We start from the raw sequence: 18672 nt of genomic DNA, 5'->3' as shown, positions 1-18672 counted from the left end.
CAAGCATTTCAAGGCTCATAAAGATAGCAAAACTGCTTGTGCCTTAAAAGTCACCAAGAGCACCACCATTCATGTTGTATTGACTACAAGCCTTTACACACCATGTAATGGCAGGTCTACTTCCATATTTGAATACATTCACATAGTCATTTATAAACCATGAAACGTTATAGCTCCCTAAGGTTATGGCATGCTCACAAGAATCATGCTCCTTAAGTTTATGCACAAGTTCTATAAGCCTATGTATAAACTAGCTTTTAACCATTTCTACACTAGAGTTGAGAACATAGAAATAGCACAACTCATTGAGTATTGGTTGATCATTAGAAGACATGTAGCATCCATGGTTGTGTGTAATCAAATCAAGAGACAAACATCATCTACTGAGATGGAAGATGTTGTAAGCAAAATAATAGAATGCCAACTACTATGTGAAAAGAGACATAAGCATCATCTATTTAGAATCTAGATGGAGGAAGTTGTAAGCAATATAATAAAATGCTAGCTTCTAGGAAACATAATGATGAGATCCATAACTCTACTTTTGTGTATTTAAAAACATCATGATGCAAAAAACATACAACCAAATATCAACACTCACTCTGAGTCTCTCTAATCTCATTTCCACGTTCTATTAGCCTCGTGTCCCATTTTAAATTTTAATATTAATATCATCGTGCTAAATGGCCATTCTTGTTTCACACCTTCTAGCTTTTGTGTTCTTGCAAACGAAAATTAGCCAAGATGTTGGTTGTTTTAAGCGTCTCGTTAAAAGTCGTATGTATATTCTCTTTATGATGGATACGATTTTTTGGGGTGTATTTGTGTTATGATAAAAAGTTCATTTTTACATTATCAAAAATAATCCTTTCATCTCATACATTCTATAACTCCCTTACCCCGACATTTCAAGCTTTTTTTCCACCACAATGCCAACAATCTCAAGCACGTACAAATTATCAATGTACCCTATAAGTGAAGTTTCACGTTTTAATGACATACAATTTAATATTCATGCCACGGTGAAAGGTTTGTTGTACATTGATGAAGACTCTCATAGCAAACCCATTGTATTGTAAGACTACGTGATAAAAAATATAGATATCTCATGTGTTTTGTTCATGGTAAAGGGGGATTGTCTTTTCTAAGCTTGATTTCCATAAGTTCCATCCACATGAAATTCCCAATGTTTAACAAGGGTAGTTTTTAATTCATATATACAAGTTGTAAACCACCTCAATATACCATACTAGACTCTAGTCCATTTATTTGATGGTAATTGGAGTTGAAGTACCACCCCATGACAGTCGCTAATTTCGTCTTTGATGATAAGCAACACATGTGCACGATAAGTCAAACAACAACTTGAGAGAATCCAATTGTTCATTGATAATAAGAATTAATGTATAGGACCTACAAAAATTGCCCTAGTGGTTTTGGAACCCTATCCATTGAACCAATATGTTGGGAGTTCAATTCCCCCACCTTTGGTTGCTAGAAACAGCAATCAAGCATCCATTAAGAGACACACTTGACAGATGTACTGTCAAGCCTCAACAAACATCAAACCTCCACTAAGAGATGAATAATAATAACACTCTGATGAAGGTGTTTAAAGACTCAACAATAAGGTCAACATAGGAAACAATTTATTTATCATTTTATTTGATAGGAAAACAAGGATCTTTTACGAGGTACAACCGGTTCTTTTACCGGGCTCTCGTTACATTTTGGTAGTTTGTCATCAGGTGGTTTCATCTCAAGTTTTTCAGGCTCACCATGTTTGGTTGCTTCAAAATGATCAGGTTGCTTCATAACAACCACTTCTTTCTCATCCTTGATATTGTCACCATGAATCGGTGAAGCTTTGTTCGGATTCAAAACCATCTCCCTATAGATTGTAGACTGTATCTCGGGTACTTCCTGATTTAATAATTTACCAACATCAATATCACAAGGAAAAGGAAAAACATGTTGGGATTTTGTATACAACCTAGACATTTAAAACCTAACACACTGGCATTTGTACTCCTTCATGCAATATATCAAGTAAAAACACAAACTACCAGAGCATTTTGTATATCCTAAGAGGAAACATTTCAACATAAAAGATTGACATGTTGTATACCCTGGAAGAGATGTATTGGCATTTTATATACCATAGAGGAAACATACAAACACTATTTACACCAGTATCCCAAGTAAAAGCCCATGACATTGGCATCTAAATCTGAAGTGCTGGCAATTGTGTAGCTAGAGGGGTAATTTACACCTTTTGTCAGACCAACATATCAAGTGAAAACAAAAGGTATAGTTATACCAAGAGGAGACATTTAGATCCTGAGTCATGAGACAATGCACACCCTAGAGGAGACATTTAAACCTAACATACTGGCAGGTGAATTGCTCAAGGAGTCATCTAGACCTTACTTCTCCTGTGTCAAGAGACAAAGAACACCCTAGAGGAGGCATTTAAACCTTAATTCAGATCAATAAATCCAGTTAAAAAAAAACCATATGCCCTAGAAGAGACATTTAAACCTGCTTCATTAGATCCTGTGTCAAGAGACAAAGTATACCCTAGAGGAGACATTTAAACCTAAAATGCTGGTAGTTGGTATATCTAGAGTACTCTAAGCCTTACTTTGGACCAATAAATCCAGTAAAAGCAAAAGATATCAGTATGCCCAAGAGGAGACAATTGAGACTTACTTCTCCATTAGATCCTGAGTCAAGAGACAATGAATCCTGTTGACTAGCTTCCAGTTCTTCTGTTTCAGTGGGTTGAAGATTCATTAAATTCATAACTTCCATGTACTGTGAACACTCTGCAACAGTAGCACCTCAAACAAAATTATTCTCTAAATAGCTTTGAACAGGAGTTACTACAAGAAGGTACAAGTTCAAAACCAAAAGAATAAAACTAACCAATTGGTTTGAACATTAATGCATCTGACACACGCAAGGGGCACATTTTTTCCTCCTTTTTATACTTCAAAAATATTTGTTTGCGTGTTCTCCCTGGGAAAAGGTGTTGTATAATTGCGAAGTTTGTCCCAAATTCACTTAATGCCTGTCGTATCAAAAGAAGTTCTTCAAATTTCATGTAAAAGTAATGTTTAAGTCAGTAGTCATTAGAGAAATTTCTCTATAAGCCATAGATCTGGAGTTCAACAACTACCCCCACCTTCAATTGCAGTTTTCCCCTATTATGAGAGAAAATTTAAAATCAGCAATAACATACACAAATACTACCTCATAAAAACGTTCTGTCTCATCTTTCTGCCAATTTACTCTTGCTGTCCTTTTCGTATAACTATGATAGTTCAGCTTGGAATGTGTCTCTTCTACCCGTTTGTAAGTCCGAATATCATCTTTTGGATGTGCAGAAACAGTAAGACTCTCCTCATTAATGACAATACGCCCATCAATGATTTGTACTTGCGGAGCAAAGCTAGTTCTGTACAAAGCATATGAATATTAAGTATTATTTACAACCAAAGTTTGATTTATTCATCAAAAAATGTGACAGAAAGAAAGCTAATGCTTAGCTAGCATGGCATGTCTTGATTATTCATATTCAGAATGATAAATTTTCAAATGGTCACCTTTGAACATCCTCTTCTAGCACAGTTACATTTGATGCTGCTTCGTTTGATTTCTTTGCATCATCATTCCGCAACTATCAAAAAGGAAATAACAACTGAGCTTGTACCAACAAAAAACAAAATAGATAACTCTGTCGTAAATGATAGAATATCTGAATAAATATCAGAAATTGGAACAAAAATGCCTTAAAACCAGCATATTGAATGCAGTGTTAGAACATTTTAGGCAAAAAACAAAATATATCAAGTGAAGTGGGCCCAAAACATTTGATTTCAGGAAGAACATGAGTATTTTTTTTAAATCGTATCCATAAAAGTCTTTGTTTCTCTTCTCTATGGAATAGAAACCTGGGGACTGAAACTAAGAAAGCAAATAACAGGAAAGATTTAGCGAGACCTTTAGTCTCACTGATTGCCCCCATGATAAGGAGCAAGAATTTGTGCCCTATGATATAATCCAGGCAGAGACTGGAGCAGCCCCAATAACCATCGAGGCATTATTCTGACCAGTGACCAGTATCCAACGGCTTTAGGAGCACCATAAATGAAGGTAATCAAGGTTGGCACTTATGTCATCAAGAAAGATTGCTGAACACAGAAATATTCATAATTGGTATGCTGAAACACAACTATGGTTTGACTCACATCGCATGCACTACCTCCACTCCTATATAGCTTGGATTGTCCTCATCTAGACATGACCAAAGTGGAAAAGGATAGAGTGGTCCAAACTGATATTACAACTCAGAAAACATGATCAAAGGGAAAAGGATAGAGTGATCCAATCTTAGAGTGTCCCCATCTATTAGTAGGAAGATGGCCCACTATAAGACACTTTGTACATACATTGGAGGATAATTTCATCATTGGGCCCTCTTAGATGGACATAATCACATCACATGCACTGCGCAGTGTGGTAGGACAGTTGCAAACTTCTTCACATCAGCTAGCGCTTGAGATAGGCAGATATGCATGAATACCTCTTGAAGAAAGAATTTGCCAATTGTTTCATTAGTGAGTGGAATCTGAAGAACACTATGTCATTGTACTGTTTTTTATGGAATAAGTGGGAGATACCATTGCCTCTTTAGGCAAGGCTTTGGCCAACTACGCAGGGTAATAGAATATGAGGACCAACGATGCCTGGGGGTTTCCTTGCTAGAACTCAAGAGACATAGGGAGAAGTTGTTGAAGGACACAGCCACACAAGCTCATCAACAAAGAAGAACCAGAACTTTCTCTACGCCCATCACTCCTACTAATGTACACGTCCATCAAGCGCTACACCAATGAGCTCCCGACCAGGACATAAAAAGGGATTACAATATATCAGGCAATAGTAATATGCCATGCTGACCTCGTAGACCATGTTCTAACCACCCTTCTCATCTACAGATAAAGGTCATTATCCCCCACAATCACGCGTACTTTCCTTGCTTTGGAAAGCTCTCTATTCTGGATCGACCTACATTACACATCTTTCAAAGACAAAAATACAATATATCTGACTTGAGAATCTTACATGTATAGATGATGAGATTCTTTAGACACGCCTTATTCTATTTCTATTTACTTTTTACTTAGTTATGTTTTTTTGGGTTCACTGTTCTCAAAGACGAAATAACAGTTTGAGATGTAATCTTTTGTTTAGTCTTATAGGCCATTTTAGCCTCTTAAAAGACATTAATATTTCTTTCTTTCTTTCTTTCTAAATCCTGTAACCATAAGAGAAATTTTGAATTTCTAACTACAAAACTTTTGATGTTTCAGCAACTAGAATGCCCCAATTTTTGTTCAGCTCTCAATTTCTGCTATGCAATGTTTCAGAAACTTTCCTAAGAAATGAAACCTGAATATATGAATTTGAAACAGCACTCATATCATGGATGCATGGTAAAGGGAATATGATTAAAAAACATTGAAACACATACATAGATTATAATATAGACAGAAGAAAATGATTAAAAAGCCACCAATTGTGTTTCAATTACTGTTTAAATAAAATATGGTTATCAAATCAGCATCCTACATTTCTAAGTTGATATTTATAGCCCTTTTAACGATGTAAGTTAATGCGACTAGAATAATGATGGAGAAATAAATCTTTGCTAAGAACAAATGCGAAAGAACCTGAACAACAGGAGTGAATAGTGATTGTAAACATTAACTCTTCTTGTTGATGGTAGCTAACATTGTTCGAATTGTTGTCAATGACAGCATAAGCAGAGTTTTTTATGACGTGTAGCATAGGAGGTATTTTTCATGTTTGATCCTAGATAGTCATCATTTCTTAGTGCTGATTCTTCAAATTAACCAGGATCATACTGATCCCATCATTTCCTCATAATAACTAGCTGTATACAATATACAATCATTAAGGAACAAGATATGTAACCATAAAGAAAAATGGAAAAGGCATGATTCCTCAAATCATATGACACGGTTACTGCTGGGAAATTGCAAATACTTCTGATTTATTTCTTTCAAGAAAGAGAAAAAAATGAAATAGCCCAGAGTATAGCATAGTAATTGTTTACTTCCAAATACTTACCATCCTGTCTTTGCTTTCTGCCAGTCGTATAATATCTCGCATTGTCATTTTTTTCAGATCCAAATCTGGATCGGCAGGGTTGATTTTAACTGCTCGTCTCTCAACTGTTTTCAGAAAATACATGAGAAGAATAAAGTGTCTGTAAATCTTTAAAAATTTAAGTTAAACTTATGAAGTAGCCTGGTGGAAATTAAAAAGTCACTGGGGTACAACACAAAACTATAATCTACGAGGCCCTCTGGTTCAAGGTACAATTCAGAAAATTAATCGCCCAGGATCTGTAGAAGATGATCATGGAACTGAGTGATAGATTGAAATGAAATGTGCATCTGATAGACTCACATAAGGAGAAATTATACAAGCATTCTATATGGAGGCTGGCTGCAAGCTACATAGGAGAAAGAGGAGAAGCACACTGAAGAGCTTGACAAAATCAGCAATGACACAAGATCAGAAAAGAACAAATAACCTTTTCTTGCTTCAACTGACCTGGAAGAAAAATTAAACCATTGTATTTCTTTTTTTTGATGGGTGACTGCATGCATGTGGTGGGAAAATGCATCATGCATGTAGTAAACTATGTGACCTTCTGAAATGTCACAAAAATCTTCAATGGATAGTGTAAGATAGAGTTTTTCTTCCAACTTTCACATGATGGATGCTACTTAGCATGACGTAGAAGATAATCAAAAGTATATTTTTCCTAACAATAAATAGCTATCTAAATATGGAAAGAATGGTAATCTTCTACCTTTCTTTGGACGTGGAACATACTTTTTCAGTTTCTTCTTTTCATTGCCTTCCTCTGTAGACTCACTCATGTTATTTCTTGCGTTTCTCACTTCTCCAGCAGGTTCGGATGCCCCATCTTGCGTTTTTTTCCGTTTTGTTTTCCTTGTGTTTGATGCAGGGTTGTCTTGAATATCATTCTCAAGTGATCGATCTACCTGTGTCTTAGGTGATTCTTTTTTCACCATAATATCTTTTCTTTTTTGTCCTCTAGAGTTCAATGAAGCCTTACCTTGAGAATCATCTTCAAGCAATGGATTCTCATCCGTAATTTGAGTTGCCAAAGATTGAATAGTCTGAGAACATCTGCGGTTCTTGCCTTCTGCCGTAAATTTGGATTTCCTCTGGACTTTCTGTGAGACTTCACTCAACGATTTAACTCGTTCCACCAATGTATCTTCATTACCCTCCTCTGAAGGACTTCCGTTACCTTGACTATGAGCACATTCAATGGATTGTTTTACCGCAAATCGTTCAGAAAGAACTGATGTGTCAATGCAAGAATCTGTTGGGGGAATAATGTTCTCTAAAGGATCCTCTTGGACAAATTCTGAAGGCAGTGACTCGTTATCCTTCTTGGATGCACGCCGGCGAGGATGTTGCTTTTTAACCTTCTCCTTTACAGTGGCTTCGAGAACATCTATTTGCACATGAGATTGTGAGGGTTCATCAATAATCGACCTTGATATGCTCTTCTCCACTATTTCGTTGCCTTCTAGAACCTCAATAGCAGTTATATTGACCACATCAGCATCGCCCACATCAGAACATCCTTGGACTTGATCAAACAAAAAGAATGCTGTAGTTATACTGTATACATAAACATACAAATATGCATACATCTTTTCACATATTCTTTGCATTAACCACTGTAGAATTTGTGTAATACTTACCTTCATCCTCCACATTCTGCTCTAGAAATATTTTCGCAGGAGCCTTTTCATTATTCAGAACTTCTTGTAAAGTTTGAATTAATCTGATTGCATTCATTGTTTCATTTTCTTCATCAATTCCAGCCATAGAGGCTGGTTCAGTTTCAGCCGATGCAGAGGTCGCATTCTGATTCTATAAATCCAACAAGCATCATCATTGCCACGTATAACAACCGAATGTGACTTCTAAGCTATCTCAAAGTCTAGGCATTGGCGAGAGATAACATAGAGAAAACGATTTGCAACATCACAATGAAAATACATTTCAAAATTCATTTAAAAAACATATTGAACAATAGCCTCACAATTGGTGAAGGGCAGCACGAGGATTAGGGTTTAGGTCAACAAGAGAGGGAGAGAGTCTGAGTGAGAGACAAAGGGAGAGAGAGAGAGAGAGAGATGCATGCTGTCTTGGGTACAAAGAGTGTACCACATTTTTTGGTTTTTAGATATATATGTATATACAAGTCAAAATGTGCTACGAGTGCGTTCACACTCATGCACTAATAAAAGGCACGAGGGCCCTTTATTCCCGACAACCTCCCACCTAAAGGCAATATGCCGTGAGGAGAAAAAAAGAAGAAATTCAGCTAAGTCCAAGTATGTACAAAGCTGAACTACATACATCTATCCAACTCCCATCATCTGTTGGCAATGAGCAAATCGTTCAGCTGGAAGACCCTTCGTGAGAAGATCTGCAGGATTATCATTTGTATGTACTTTGACAAGCTCAATGTTCTTGCTGTGAAGTACATCTCTGATGAAGTGATACTTCACCTATATGTGCTTCGTCTTTGCATGGAAGACGGGATTCCGAGCTAGCATGATAGCACTCTGACTGTCACAACGAAGAATAGGTAACTATGTAATGCCAAGATCTCTCACTAGATATGAAAGCCATAAAGCCTCTTTGCATGCCTCAGTGGCAGCAACATACTCTGTCTTTGTAGTAGACAATGCAACACACTTTTGTAGTCTGGAGATTCAAGAGACCGCTCCTCCTGTGAAAGTAAACACATACCCAGAAGTAGACTTTCTGCAGTCCACGTGACCAGCATAGTCCACATCCGTAAAACCAACGATAGATGTCTTTTGCTTTCCAAAGCAAATGCACAAGTCCTTTGTGCCTTTGAGGTATCTCATAATACCTTTCACCGCCTCCCAATGCTTTTTGCCAGGATTTACCATGTACCTACTAACCACTCCCACTGCAAAAGCAATATCAGGGCATGTAGCAACCATCGCATATATCAAACTGCCAATGGCTGAAGCATATGGAACGTTAGCCATTTCAGCCTTCTCATCTATAGATGTAGGGCTGTCTTCTGCACTGAGTTTCAAATATGGAGGCAATGGAACCCCAATTGTTTTCACCCCTTCCATATTGAAACGCTGCAAAACCTTAGAGATATACTCCTGCTGAGATAGAAAGAGTACCCCTTTCGACCGGTTTCAGAGTATTCGCATGCCAAGGATGTGATTTGCATCACCAAGATCCTTCATATCAAAGCTGCCATGAAGGCTTTGCTTCAATGAATCCAAGGCATGAATATCCTTGCCAGCAATCAACATATCATCAACATACAAAACCAAGATAATCAGGTTGCCATCTTGGTGCTTGTTTCAACCCATACAAACTCCTTTTGAGCTTACAAACCATCTTCTCTTTCCCTTTAGCCACAAAACCTTCAGGCTGCTGCATATATATGTCTTCATGCAGATCGCCATGTAAAAAGGTGGTCTTCACATCCATCTGTATGAGCTCCGTATCTTCAGCTGCAACTAAGCCCAAAATGGTTCTTAATGTAGTCATCTTGACTACAGGCAAGAAGATGTCATCAAAATCAACTCCATATTCCTGCTTGTATCCTTTTGCAACCAATCTTGCTTTGTACTTTGGCGAAGAATCAGAAATGACCTTCATTTTATAAACCCATTTGCATGGAAGTGTTTTCTGCCCTTTAGGCAACTCCACCAAATCCCAAGTGTCATTTTTCTCAAGAGATTCCATCTTTGACAAAATGGCTTTATACCATTTCTTATTGTCCTGTCTGTCCATTGCTTCCTTGAAGCAAGACAGTTCGCCACAATCAGTCACCATGACATAATCAGCCACACTGTTTTCATCAGGAACAAATCTGTCAGGCTGTCTAGTAACTCTAGACGATCTCCTAACCCAATGCGCATTGTTTGGTAGCTGTTGAGCCTGCAAATCATCATTTTCAACTTGCTGTCCAGGCATTTCAGCCTGCAAATCAGCATTAACAGCTTGCTGTTCTAGCCGTTCCTGCAGGTATTTCTTCTCAGAATACAACCCTAAGTACTTCGTCGGTCTTTTCGGGTTGTTTATGCATGCAATTTTCCCGGAAGATAACATCATTGCTGTGTACTATTTTTCTTTTCTCGGGATCCCACAATCTATACCCCATTTCACCCTCGTCACCGTATCCTAGGAAAATACATTTGCAAGACTTTGGCTCAAGTTTGTTGTGTTCTTCTTTACGAATGTGCACAAAAGCCTCACAGCCACCAAACACTCTCAAGTGAGCATATGAAGGTGGCTTGCCCAACCATGCTTCTTGGGGTATTCCCCTCCCAAAGACCTGTTAGGTGACCGATTAATCAAGTGAACAGCTGTCATAACAGCCTCTGCCCAAAAACCATGGGGTAACGCAGCATGAGACAGCATAGTACGGACCCTATCTTGAATAGTCCAATTCATACACTCTACAACCCCATTTTGGGGTGGATTATAAGGGGCAGTGAGTCCCTCTTTATCCCTTTGCTGTCACAAAATGCTTGAAAGGCCTTGGACACATATTCCCCACCATTGTCAGAGCAAAGACACTTAAGTGTCTTATCAATTTGATTCTCAACTAATGCCAAGAATGTTCGAAACTTGTCAAGCACTCCAACCCATACCTTCCGTGTAGCATCATCGACAAAAGTGACTAAGTATTTCTTTCCCCCTAATGATAGCCCTGGCATCTGACATACATTTGAATGTACTAATTCACGCGGGGAAGACTTCAGCGAAAGAGACTTTTTATAAGATGTTTGTACATGTTTACCATAAATGCAATGATCACAATGCTCAAAACCAGCATAACGAAGACAAGGCAAGTAACCCAAACGAGAAAGTACTTTCATACCAGTTTCACTCATGTGTCCCAACCGGCCATGCCACAAAGAAACACTTGGCTGCTCGGTTATGGCAACAACATGGTCACTCACACTAGATACATGGAGGGATACAAAGTATAACTTTTACTACCCATGGCGATAATTCTAGATCCCTTACGAATCTTCCATTTCCCATCACCAAAGGTGGTGTGAAATCCATCGTCATCTAGCTGTCCTGTGCTAATCAAGCTCTTCTGAGCTGAGGTACATGCCGCACATGCTGAAGTGTGAAAGCAGAACCATGCTGAAACTGTAATTGCACAGTGCCAATACCTGCAATTTCACATGCATAGTTGTTCCGAAGATGGACAACACCATGTCAACCCCCTGTGTAATCTGAAAACCACTCACGATGAGGGGTGACGTGAAAAGAAGCACCGGAATCGAGTATCCAAGTGTGCATGTCACCATCCGTATCTGCAAGTAAAGCATGTTCTCTATGGCATGAAGAGTAGGGATCGGGAATAGCTCGGCTCAAGCTTGAGCTTGACTAAACGGTTTGAGCTCAGTTCGGCTTGGCTTGAGCCTTGCCAAACAGGCTCAAACCGGTTAAGTTGGTTAAGCCTGTTAAGCCGTTTATGTGGTTTACTAGTTAGGTTAAAGAAAAACTTCAAAGTTAGAAATTAATTAGAAACTTGAGAGAGAGAGGGGGGGGGGGGGGGGGGGAGGGAGGGAGATTGTATACTACATAGTGGATCGTCTGAGAGAGAGAGAGAGAGAGAGAGGGAGACTACACTAACGTGAGAAAGAAAGAAAGAAAGAAAGTTATATTAACGTCTTCTAAGGCCAAAATTGGCCCATCAAACCGGTTCACAAACTGGTTTCCAAGCCAGTTCACAAACCGGTTTAGGGATCGGTTTAGTTTGGTTTGGTTCAAGTTTGAGAACCCCAAAGCAGTTTAGGCTTAACCGGTTTGGCAGCCTAAACCGAACCGTTGTCGATCCCTAATGAAGAGACAAAGAGTACATCATTTCCACTATCACTGTCATGAGTGAGTATATTCACCTCTTCAATTTTAGTATTGCTTTTCCTCGGTTGAATGTCTCTCTTCTCTTCTATGCAATCATCTATCTTCTTGCCCTTTCCTTTCTCTTTCTTCCATTTGAAACAATCACATTTAAAGTGACCCTTTTTCCCACAATGATGGCATTCTACATCTTTACCACGTGATTTACTACGGTCATAACTATCAAATTTGCCTCCTTGTTGTGACCTACCCCTAGTATGCAACGCACTAGAGAACTTATCGAATGCATTGTTTTGCCAACTCATCTCTTCCATGAGTAGAGAACTCTCTACATTGGCATAAAGAAGCATCGTATTTGAATTGCTCATAGCAGTCCTAAAAGTATCCCAACTTTCTGGCAAGGTGCAAAGTAAAAACGTGGCCTTAAACTCATCATCAATGATGAATTTCAAGACAACCAGCTGGCTGAAAATGGAATTGAACTCACTCAGGTGAGTTGACCTGGGTGTACCCTCTGTCATGCCCAAATCCATAAGTTTCTTAAGCCAATAAAGTTTGCTACCTGCCGTCTTCTGGGCATAGAGTTTCTCTAGTCTAGTCCATATAGAATAGGCAAAGTCCAAACCTTCAATATTAAGCTATCATTTTTCCTCTACAAGAAAGGCTTCTATATCTCTTACCAGTGTAAGAATAAATAAACTTCTGAGCACTTTTCCTCAAATTAACTTAACGGTTTTTTGTAAGGCACCTCCTCTACAGGAAAGGGTCCAAGAGGTCCGTACGAAAATCTAGAGGGCCGGCGGTTTCGTCAGCTGCAGCTTATACATGGAATCGATGGAGGGTCATCATTAGATGAGTCCCATTAGGGATAGAGGGGCTCGAACCCTCACGGTTAAAAAACCAAGGGATTTTCTTTCTACCACGATTTGCATTGTTACGCTCGTTGAACGTGTAGAATGGGACTCTATCTTTATTCACAAAAAAGCTATCAATTGTTAATACTTGTCGAAGCTTTTTTTTTTAGTGCACCAGAAAGCAAGTCGAGCGAAGTAGAAAAATCGGAAGTAACAAGAATAAGGATAGATCCTTCAAATAGCAACTACATATATTGTAGCAAGGATCACACCCGATATTCATCTAAACATGTAAGTCGTTTGGACAATAAAGAGACTGATGGACTTGCTCAAAATCAATTAAAGAAATTGAAACTTGAGACAATATGCGTTTTGGAAGAGTGTAAAGATGCGACATCCCTTATGGAGGCATGTGAGTTTCTTAATGGTGGTGATTTTTCTAAAGGTTTAAATCCTATACAAAGAAAATGATTAGTGGTGAGAGCATCCCAATATATGATGGTGGATAAGGACTTATATCATAAAAGCAAAGATGGTGTTTTACGACGAGTGCCTATTAAGGAGGAAATTGTGGAGATCTTACAAAAGATGCATGAGGAGGCTTGTGGAGGGCATTTTTCTCATGATATCATGTTGAGAAAATTTTTATTAACAAGTTTTACATGGCCTTCTATCCATAAAGATATTCATGAATGGTGCAAGTCGTGTGATGCTTGTCAAAAGGCAGGAAGGAGACATCTTCAAGAGGGCCCTTTGCATCCTATTGTGGTTTTTGCTCCCTTTGAAAACTGGGGAATTGATGCAGTGGGTTCCCTTCCAAGAACCCAAAATGGTAAAGAGTTCATATTGGTAGCTATTGATTACATGACTAAGTGGGTAGAAGCAACAACAACATCCTCGATTAAAGTAAGGGATGTGGCTCAATTCATCTACCGTAATATTTGTACGAGATTTGGTGTACCGCTAGACATTGTACCATATCACGGTCCAAGTTTTCGTGGTGAAGTGTTGGCTTGCTTATTAGAAAGGTTAAAGATCAAACATAGGTATTCTACTCCCTATTATCCTCAAGCTAATGGAGAGGTCGAAAAGGTAAATGGTATTTTGGTTAAAAATCTTCAAAAACTTGTAACAAATAGAATAAGAACATGGGATAAGTTCCTTGATGATGCTCTATGGGCCAATTGTATATCATATAAGTCATAAAAATCTTCAAAAACTTGTAACAAATAGAATAAGAACATGGGATAAGTTCCTTGATGATGCTCTATGGGCCAATCGTATATCATATAAGTCATTTTTATACCTTTCTTCTTAGTGTATGGACAAGAAGCTTTATTTCCAATTGAACTTCAAGTTAGAAGCAATCGACTCTTGAGAGCATCTCTACGTGATGAAGAATGCTAAGCCATGATGGATAGGTTGTCACAAAACCATATTCTACAATATTCAAGGGAGGAAGCAATAGAGCATTATATACGACAGGCTTGGAGGAGGACGAAGTATTATGATAAAAGGTCAAGAAAATATACTTTTTCAAAAGGATCTCTTGTCCTTCGCTATGACAATCGTTTTGACAATATAAAAGGACAAAAGATGATAAATCGTTGGGAAGGACCTTTTGTGGTGCACGATTGCTTTGACAATGGAAGTTATCAACTCAAGAACTTGGATGGGACTCTTCATGAACTACGTGTGAATGGATGGCGCCTAAAGAAGTACGTGAATCATGGACCTACCTACATTCTATAATGGATAAGGATATTCAGGAAAACGATCATTGGGAACAAGAAGTGGATTTGTCCCAACTAATTCATGATCCTCCTTTGTTTGGCAATAGGGAAGATTATAATAGTCATGTTTTAAATTGTTGTTTCTGTAGGAGTGTGAATTTTTTTCCCACCGCTTAACGGGGGGTTTTCTCATACAATAATTTGTTATATTTTTAGGATTTATACTCCTTCATTGTCTATAGCCTACCATAAGGCGAAAGAGTTTTTTTCATTTTCTTTTTTAGGCTCACCATAAATGGTTCGCTCAACAAGCAAGCAAGGGGGCTACATGTGAAGTCAATTTTTGCTCATAAGAAAATACCGTGGCAAATACATTGGATGCTAAGGTTTATAAGAATAAAGTATGATATGAAAGGTTCAAGAGTTAAAAGACAAAGGAACTTGAAGGGATAAGGCATCAGAAATTGACAACTCAATCGTCGAGCGTGCAAGCTTGTTCAACTCTTGCCAATCATCTTGGTCTATATATGTAGGCTTTACCCCTTCGACTTTAATAGGCTTTGCATGCTTCTTCTGCAGCAAGATGTTGTAGCACTACTTTTTCCATACCACAAAGTTATGTGCACCCTCAAGCTTCTTGATGTGTATAAGATGGCTATTGTCACTGCTCCTAGTCATGATTTCTTAGCCCAAAAGGAGGACCAAAATGTAAGCAAAAGAAAACCAAGCCTAGACTCTCACACAAGTGAACTAAGGTACAAATAAATACCAACCAACAATATATAGCCACACTGAAAACAGAAAATTTCAGATCTGCAGATAAATTTTCAGAGGCAATATGTTATACATGCATTGTCAAAGCCTACAAGATGTTTCTGTTGTATACGGTCAAAATGTGACCTAGTCTACCGAAAACGTGACCTGCTTTGCAGAAAAAAAAAAGACCTGCTCTGCAAAAAAACATGGCCTACTCTGTGGAAAAAAAACGTGACCTGCTCTAACCTACTCTGCTTTGATACCAGTTTGAAGGGCAGCACAAGGATTAGGGTTTAGGTCAACCAAAGAGGGAGAGAGTTTGAATGAGAGACAAACGAGAGAGAGAGAGAGAGATGCACGATGTCTTGGGTACAAAGAGTGTACCACTTTTTTTGGTTTTTAGATATATATATGTATGTATGTATGTATGTATATACAAGTCAAAATGTGCTACGAGTGCATCCACACTCGTGCACTAATAAAAGGCACGATGGCCCTTTATTCCCAACAATTATCTTCATGACGATGCGTAAGTAGCATCATAACCTGAGCTCTCCTCAAGTCCATGGACAATATACATATTGAGGAGAAGAATTTCAAATTTCATTTAAAAAGTATAGTGAACCCTAGCCTCACAATTGGAAATCTCTCCGTATGAAGAAATAGTATTTGTAATATTCATATCAAAATATAGAATTAAACACTAACATCACCAAGTGAGTTCTCTTTATATGGAGTTAAATGACTTGCAAATTAATATTCAAAGGTCAAGATAAACCTTACCCTCACAATGTGTTCTCTCTCTAGAGGCCATGAAGAATGTAGGTATGGAGAAAAAGGATTTGCAAATCATATTGAAAACATGGAACGAGACCCTAACTCTCAGTGTGAGCCCCTTTCTCTCTCATTCTAACATGACTACTAACTCTCGTAGAGCCCTAACATTCCTTCGCACTTGATCACACAACCTAGGTATTGAAGTTGCATTATGGAATCAAATGCAGCCAAATATAAAAGCATGTAAGCTATGCAAAGAAGGGCTCGTAGAGGACGAGTATCACTTTCTTTTTACATGCTTTGCATATGAGTGTCACACTAAAGAGAGCACCTAGAAGGTTGAGCTCAAATGTGTATGCCTTACTCACGCATCGAGACTTGGTCTTCAAAGTATGAATATCGCTTCTTAAGAAGGAGAAACAAATCAAGATAACTTTTGTATTTAGGTCCTATGGGTCAATATTTTGCCTCTCTATGGACACTAAAAATATCCATCTCTCCCTCCCTCCTTTCTATCTGCGGCCATGAGCAATGATCATGGATTTGCAATTTAAAAACCCACACAATAAAACATCTAAACATGTGATTTCTTTCCATTGGACAAAAGAAAAACAAGTTCATACCAAATTTACAGAATAAAACCCTAACTAAATATAAAGTCTGTCTAGAGTTTACAAGTTCGTGCGCAAAGGAAATATGGAGAAAAAACGATTTTCAAATTTATAAAGCAAATATAGATGAAATTACTATATAAAACAGACGGCCTAATTACACAATGAAAACCTAACCCAAAGCATCGAGACCCCAACCACAAGAATGAAACTTGTTCATAAAAACCAAAATGCTGCCGAGACGCTGAAATCATAACCACAAAATGACTCCTAAATCCAACTAAAACACTAACACAAAAAATGAAAATTATGAACACGTAAATTATATCCTGACCTTGTTTGTCTCATTATCAACATGATGATGGTCTGCAGTGGGAGGCACGGTCTGAGAATTTTGTACACGAGCAGATGGTGATGATTTCTGGACAGAAGAAGAAATACTTTTGGATCCACGAGGCTTTGCTTTGGGACGAAAAGCACCTGTTCTTGCAGCTGCATATAAACCCAATTCCAAAAATAAACAAGTGTACGAGAAAAAGAAGAAGAAGAATATTTTTGTATTTACTTGAAGGAGCATCAATGGCGGGGTCTTCGTTTAAAGCTTCTAAGGCATGGAACATGTTGGGCAAAACGTTAGCTTTTTGATAAAAAATAATAAGAATTTGAACCTCCTCCTCCTCCTCCTCCTCCTTCTTTTTCCTTCCGGGAGCGGGATTGTGCAGAAGATATGTTAGGGCAAATCAGGGAAGGGAAAACAGAGCTTTTCCTCGTGACAGTCCAACTCCTCCCTCTCCTCTTCTACCAAAAATATACCTTCATCCTCAAAACGGGGTCTTTTTTTGCGTTCTGCTTTTCTGTACGAGAGCCAGGGTCATTTTTGCCTTCTTTGCTTTTTCAGTTTCTAACTCTAGATGTTCCAAACGACTGTTCTTTGCTTCTTCTTCTTCTTCTTATGGCAATTCTTTTGCTTTTTGCTTTTTGCTTTTTGCTTTTTGCCTTTTGCCTTTTGCCTTTTGCCTTCTGCCTTTTGCTTTTTGCTTTTTGCTTCAATATCATGTTGCCATCCCTTTCACATTTGTAGATGCGCTCTAACTCCGTCCGTGTCTTTTCCATCGAATAGAAAGGCATCGGATTTATTGCACGTATCCAATTTATGACGAAATCTGCGATACCTTGGATAGAGGAAAACGATCTCCATCCATCTTTGATCTCCAATCGGGTTCTTTTCTGAATTGTGCAAACACCCACTCTCTTGATGCCAAATAAGAAAGTGAACAAACTTCCCAAAATTCTTAGAAATGTAACCCCAAATCTAACGAGCAATCGGACACTGTAAGAAACAATGATTGTTATCTTCCACTCGAATCGTGCACAAGAAGCAATTGCTTATTGCTAGCCCGCATCTCTTTAGTGTTTATCCCAACGATAAACCCCAATCAATATTATCCAAGTGAAGTCTATAGACAAAAATGGCAATATAGAACACTAACTACATTTTAAGATTTGACACCATCCATAATTAGAGTTATGTACCGCTTAACATAATATTATAGGCATCAAAAGGCCTAAATAGACGGAGCAATGGTACTAAAGATTAGCATTCGTTTGTGGATTGTGAGTTTCATCCCTTAAATGCCAATCAACCCATGTTGCTTTTTAGTTGCTATAAGTAAAGAACTTTGCATCAATGTTATGTATTCAATGTGTGGTACCAAATAAATTCGTAATCATCTTACTTCAACAATATCCGAAAAATATTAAGACCAAGCATCAACTTTATCTCCTACCTCATTAACCCCCAAACAAGCAAGCCATTAATTTGAGAATTATATTATAATGCTCTCTACTAGAACGTTGTGTCCATAAAAAGAATAAGGAGAGTAGTGCTCAACACATGAAGAACAATGAATT

At 38.1% G+C, this 18672-nt stretch overlaps 1 protein-coding gene across 1 annotated transcript; it reads right to left on the bottom strand.

Moving 5' to 3' along the window:
* Window positions 1–1638: 1638 nt before the first annotated feature.
* On the bottom strand, window positions 1639–17468 carry LOC147852916 (Homeodomain-like superfamily protein). The gene is made up of 10 exons (XM_087332805.1): window positions 17327–17468; window positions 17096–17253; window positions 7842–8013; window positions 6911–7726; window positions 6160–6263; window positions 3609–3682; window positions 3256–3460; window positions 2929–3073; window positions 2713–2828; window positions 1639–1923 (listed from the first exon to the last, which is right to left on the bottom strand). Exons 1-10 carry the CDS (start codon window positions 17379–17381, stop codon window positions 1657–1659), a joined length of 2112 nt encoding a protein of 703 aa, XP_087188931.1. The 5' UTR covers window positions 17382–17468; the 3' UTR covers window positions 1639–1656.
* Window positions 17469–18672: the final 1204 nt, after the last annotated feature.

Source organism: Azolla caroliniana, unplaced genomic scaffold (assembly GCF_043228905.1).
Source record: "Azolla caroliniana isolate FFs.n. ecotype wild unplaced genomic scaffold, voAzoCaro1.0.p SCAF_17, whole genome shotgun sequence".
Classification (NCBI taxonomy): domain Eukaryota; kingdom Viridiplantae; phylum Streptophyta; class Polypodiopsida; order Salviniales; family Salviniaceae; genus Azolla; species Azolla caroliniana.
This window is presented reverse-complemented; position numbering and strand designations above follow the sequence as displayed.

Excerpts from the sequence above, each read along its gene's own strand:
- LOC147852916 (XM_087332805.1), bottom strand. The coding sequence starts at position 17,381 with ATGTTCCATGCCTTAGAAGCTTTAAACGAAGACCCCGCCATTGATGCT. Across the intron at positions 3,683-6,159 it reads CAGAAAGCAAAGACAGGATG|TTGCGGAATGATGATGCAAA; the intron begins GTAAGTATTTGG and ends CCTTTTTGATAG. Across the intron at positions 3,074-3,255 it reads AGACAGAACGTTTTTATGAG|GCATTAAGTGAATTTGGGAC; the intron begins GTAGTATTTGTG and ends TTGATACGACAG.